This window comes from Diabrotica virgifera, chromosome 9, assembly GCF_917563875.1.
Source record: "Diabrotica virgifera virgifera chromosome 9, PGI_DIABVI_V3a".
Taxonomy (NCBI): Eukaryota; Metazoa; Arthropoda; class Insecta; order Coleoptera; family Chrysomelidae; genus Diabrotica; species Diabrotica virgifera.
In genome coordinates, this window is record NC_065451.1 from 159,731,366 (window position 1) to 159,737,365 (window position 6,000).

At 31.4% G+C, this 6,000-nt stretch overlaps 1 protein-coding gene across 1 annotated transcript in view; it reads left to right on the top strand.

Annotated features, from left to right (window-relative positions):
* Positions 1 to 1,252, top strand: part of LOC126891555 (uncharacterized) — a 35,896-nt gene extending 34,644 nt beyond the window's left edge. Inside the window, exon 3 of the mRNA XM_050660731.1 lies at positions 931 to 1,252. Within this exon, the coding sequence (XP_050516688.1) occupies positions 931 to 1,191 (261 nt within the window). The 3' untranslated portion in view covers positions 1,192 to 1,252. The remainder of the gene's footprint in view (positions 1 to 930) is intronic.
* The last annotated feature ends 4,748 nt before the right edge of the window (positions 1,253 to 6,000 follow it).

Below are 6,000 nucleotides of genomic sequence, written 5' to 3' on the forward strand. Positions count from 1 at the left end.
ATACACACTGTTCAAAGCGTTTTAATAGTGAAGTAATTGTAAAATATTTTGTTCAGTTTTTTGAATAGAATTTTGTTTCGACATGCCGCGCTGGGGCCCCTCTATGTCGGGGGCCCCGTATAATTGATACGGCTGATATGGCGGTAGCTACGCCTCTGCCTGTAGTTTGTGCATTGTTGTATGTCTCCCTTGTTTTTCTAGACAGGTACTTAATATACTGCTTCTACATTCGTCTGGCAAATGTCCAACTTCCATAATTCTATTAAATAGACCTACTAGCCAACTTATTCCTGTCTCGCCCAATGCTCTCCATACTTCCCCAGGAATATTATCTGGTCCGACTGCTTTTCATTTCTTCATTTATTGAAGCGCTTGGTCTATCTACATAGTGGTCCACATAGTGGTGTAATTTTTTTGAATATTCTTACAGCTTGATATGTCACATTTCTTTAGATATTCAACTTACATTTCATCTTAAAAAAATGATCGTTGTAGTTTTCTGGTTGGAAGAAAAATCTTTTCTCAGAAAAGTTCTTCTCGCTCGTCCACACTTGCCGACTTTATCAATCAACGATAAACGGTTCGATATAATTTGGACAAGTTTCAACAATAATTATGAATACCACCCTAATACCCTTTATTTCAATTAAATCTTCTTCTAAAGGTGCCTATTTTCTAGAGGATGTTGGCGACCACATTGACCCATCTTCTCCTTCACAGCAGCTCGAAAATCACCAGTTGACGTAAGACCAGTCCACTTCCTGAGATTGGTTAGCTTGGATATACGTCTACGTCCACGCCCTCTCTTTCCTTCAATATTGCCTTGTAGAATCAACTGTAGAAATCGGTGTTTATTATTACGCATAATGTGGCCGAAGTAAGCCATTTTTCTGTTCTTTACGGTTGTTAATAATTTCTTTGTCTTTCTAGCCTCAGGAGAACAAATATGTCAGTTGTGTGGTGTATAAATATCACATTCGTGAAAGAACAAAAACTACTGATGTTGCAGAACGTATAGCAAGGCTCAAGTGGCAATGGGTCGGACATATTGCCCGAGATAATCCCGAAAAATGGACACAGAGACTAACAAACTGGACACCAAGAGAGAATAGGCGAGGAGTAGGCAGACCGCAGAAAAGCTGGGCAGATGATATCAAAAAAAGAATGTGTGTGTACTTTGTACGCACGTAAGAAGATATTCTTCTATTATATAATAGGTAATTTAAACGAAGTAAATATACTTAAAAGGTTATTTGTACTTATTTTATTTAAAAATCAAACTAACTTTCTTATTTACCACTTTCAAGAAAGAAGATATCTTCAAAAATTATATAATAATATACTTACAATCATAAAATCTATAAAAATAATAAAAAAATAATAACTTGCTTGGGGCTTGAACCCACTTCACGTCTACCGCGCCGTACGAAAGTTGACGGCATTTCAAACTGCACCATATTCGCGTATACGTCATGTGGGAATATACACAAACTAAACGTTTACACCATAAATTTATATGAATTTAATAAAATTATTAGTTTGATTTTTGTCGAAATAAAATACAACAAAATATAGAGTAAGAAAACGATATATGAGATGAAGATTTGTAGAAAGTTTGTTCGTAATCAGATTATGTAAATTAAAGCATTGCCTACTAATAGGTAACTACATTATTTTGTTTACATTCTCCAAATAGATAGGTATTGAAACTATTAGGTATTTCCAACTGAAACATTTAGAATTACGTACCTGCGGCTTTTCAAAACTATTTAAAAAGTCACTATAAATATAAATTTGATTTTATTTCTGTCCACACATCAATAGAAACTATTATTATACAATATTTTTGTTTACCGATAACCTCCATATTGAACAATTATTGACAGATCATTTCAAAATTTCAACACCCAATCAGAGCCCGTATAACGACTAATACCATACTGTCGGTGTGTCGGTGTGCGCATGCGCGCGGATCAATCAAATTTTACCCTCAATCGGTTCGCCGCTAAAGAAGAATATCTTCAACAAGTCGCGGGCAAACAGTGGATGAGAATTGCCAAGAGTAGAAATCGATGGAAGCAAATGGAAGAGGCCTATGTCCAGCAGTAGACGAACACAGGCTGAAGAAGAAGAAGAAGAAGAAGAAGCAGAATAAGAAGAAGAAGAAGAAGAAGAAGAAGAAGAAGAAGAAGAAGAAGAAGAAGAAGAAGAAGAAGAAGAAGAAGAAGTGGTGTATATATGAGACATCCTCTGTAAGATTCTAGCTTTTTACTGCGTAGAGGAGGACACTAAAGACGAACATCTACGAATTCTTACACGTATATTGGTACTTAAACATAAGTTGCAAAGAATCTTCTTAAGACTGTTAAAAGAGCTTCTGGCTTTTTCAATACGAGTTCTTACTTCGTAACTGGATGCACAAGACAGAGACAGATGAAAAGAGCTGATGGAGACCTATGACCAGCTATGGATGCGTACAAGTTGTTGATGATGATGATAATGATTATTTTATTTGGAAACTATGCTCCCATGTATCCTTAATATTGCAACTAAAATAGCATATTTTCTCCACTATTTTTAGCGGTGTATCGCTTATTGAAATTTGGGCTTGAAATTATCCTCGTGTTCTTCATTGGTGTGCGTTGTCATCTCGATGTGGTGGGTTTATCTTTATTGTTCATTATTTTTGTCTTCTTACAATTTAGTGTTCTATTAAATAAAAATAAAAATTAGTTATAAATAATACAAAAAAAAAATTGAAAAAACCTAACACATTCGTCAAAGAAAGGCGTGGCGCGTCTTCATCTAATAAACGGTTTTCGCACCACGCTTTTCTTTAACGAATGTGTTATATTTTTTAATTTTTTTTTATTTTTTGCTTTTTAGTTGATTTTTTTATGTTTAATTTTACTAAAGAAAAGCGTTTCTTAAAAATATTATTTTCATATTTTTTTATTTTTTACTTTTTAGTCTTACACTTTTCAAACATTAAAATATATCGTCATGTTTATTAAAATATGTATAAAACATATATATGATGTACAAACATGAAAAGTAGTCGGAATCGGCAAAAAATTTGAAATTTTATTGTTTATTTATGAAGCATAACGTAAACAATTAACGTAATAAGTGAAATTATGTATAGTTCATATATAGCTACAATCTGTAAAAGTTTCAAGTTTCTTCATTGTATAAAAAAAGAGACTTTAAGCATTTTCCGTTAAAATCGTTTTTTTATTTAAACATTTAATAAACAAAACAAATTTTATTGACTATTCGTGTATTGTTCCCGCGAATGCATATGTCTGCAATTTTTTAGTCATTTGCATTGAAGAAAGGGCAGTCAAATTAACGTCCAAAAATTTGACCCAAACGATTGAACTAAAGAAAAGCGTTAAATTAATTAATACAACAAAACGAATTCTAATGTTAATTGTAGCACAAAACGTCTTTACCGGTGCGGTGGTTTTTCTAAGACTTCGATAAGAACACGATTTTTTTGAATTCGACTTTTGGTTGAAGTTTTGTTTCGTATCGTATTAAAATTTGATACGAATAATCGCCGATTTATATATAAACAAATATATGAGCGTTCAAAATTTGAAACTTAATTGTTTATTTATGAAGCCTAACGTAAACAATTAACGTAAAAGTGAAATTATGTATAGTTTATATCATTAGCTAGAATCCGTAAAAGTTTTAAGTTTCTACATTGTAAAAAACAAGAAAATTTAAGCATTTTCCATTAAAATCTTTTTTTTTTTTATTTATACAATTAATAAACATAAAAAAAATTATTGACTATTCGTGTATTGTTCCCACGAATGCATATGTCTACAAATTTTCATTCATTTGCATTGAAGAAAAGTCAGTCAAATTAACGTCTAAAGATTTGATGCCAAATATTGAAGTAAAGAAAAGCGTTTAAAAAAATTAAATGCGTAATAATTATCGGGCCCTAAAAATATTACGGGTTCTAGATACACGTCTTGAAGCCGCACGTGTGTATGTATTCTATTTGTCGCCAAAATATCGTTATCATTAGGATGTGGATGTATTCGATAAGGATAAGGTTGATCAGTTGATCAGTATCATTAAAAAGAATATTCTTTCTTTCTTTTCCGTGAGTAATCGGAAGTTGCTGAGAATAACTCAAGTTAAAACTGTGTATAACTTGAGCCAATTCGGGGTCTTATTATACATATATTAATAGGAAAGTTAGAGGAGGCACTTACAATTTTTGGAAAAATCCACGGGTTTCCTGTTATATTTTCCTGCGAAAAATATATTTTTCTACGAGCGTGCAAAAATGTCTACTTTCGCGCACGCGTTTTAGCTTAGAAAGTTTTACTTTTCCGCACGCGTTTTATTTTTCCGCACGCGTTTAGATATTTTAATATGGCCTTAAAATCATTATAATACATGCAATAAACTAATATTTAGATATTATTTACTATTTTATTTCAAATGTATCTTACTTAATAAAATTAACGCGACAATTCGATGAAATAAAATTATTTTGACATAATATTCGAAAGTCAAATCGGTAGACAATAACAGTCGTTTTGAATCATGGTCATGGAAACCAAGATCGTCGTCATGCTAACTAATTATATTGAAAGTTTGGTTTTGACAACCTTGTCAAAGAATTCATTTGTGTATGTATTTTCAGTAGTAATTGCACACGAGCTCTAAAATTCTATAAAGATCGAGTGCAATTTGTTGCGATTATTTCATGAAAAAGCTGTTCAAAACCAAAATTTTATTGTAATTTATTTATGTAAGTACAAATTAGTACAATTAAACACAAAATTGTCATCAATATTTTACGGTAGAAAGTCATCACTTTTATAATTTTTAAAACATTAATTGCCATTAATGTCACTGAATTTTCATAGCAACGAAGGGCATCTGACGTAATATACTTGACGACGGGAAATTATCAGTAGTGATTGCACAAGAGCTCTGAAATTATTGAATTTTTCCCGAGTGACACTTTGACAGTTTTAATTTCACGAGCCGAAGACGAGTGAAATTATGTCAAAGTGTCACGAGAGCAAAAATTCTATATTAATTTCAGAGATCGTGTGCAATTTGTTGCGATTATTTCATGAATAAAACTGTTCAAAACCAAAATTTAATTGTAATTTATTTATGTAAGTACAAAGTACCATTAAACACACAGTTTTTATAAATATAATATGACGATTGAAAGTCATCACTTTTATAATTTTTAAAACATTAATTGTCATTAATGTCACTGAATGTATTTTTTCGTAGCAACGAACGGCATCTGACGTAATATGCTTAACGGCGGGATATTATCAAAAATTATCACCTTAATTTGCATTTCTGTAGCTTTCTATTGGTCAGAATCTCCTATGAGTGAAATAATCAGTAGTAATCGCACAAGAGCTCTAAAATTATTGAATTTTTCCCGAGTGACACTTTGACAGTTTTAATTATATCAAAGTGTCATGAGGGCAAAAATTCTATATTAATTTTAGAGATCGAGTGCAATTTGTTACGATTATTTCATGAATAAAACTGTTCAACACCAAAATTTTATTGTAATTTATTTATGCAAGTACAAATTAGTACAATTAAACACACAGTTGTTATAAATATTAATTTGACGGTTGAAAGTCATCACTTTTATAATTTATAAAACATTAATTGTCATTAATCTCACTGAATGTATTTTTTCGTAGCAACGAAGGGCATCTGACGTAATATACTTGACGACGGGAAATTATCAAAAGTTATCGATTTAATTTAGATTTATGTAGCTTTCTATTGGTCAGAATCTCCTATGAATGAAATAATCAAAAATTATCAGTCTAATTTAGATTTCTGTAGCTTTCTATTGGTCAGAATCTCCTATGAATGAAATAATCATATTAATTAAATTAATTTATTAAGATTTGGTAATTTTTTAAAGACTCTTAGAAAAAATATTGTTCCTAACTCTTGCAGAAAGTCTCTTTTCCTCACGCGACT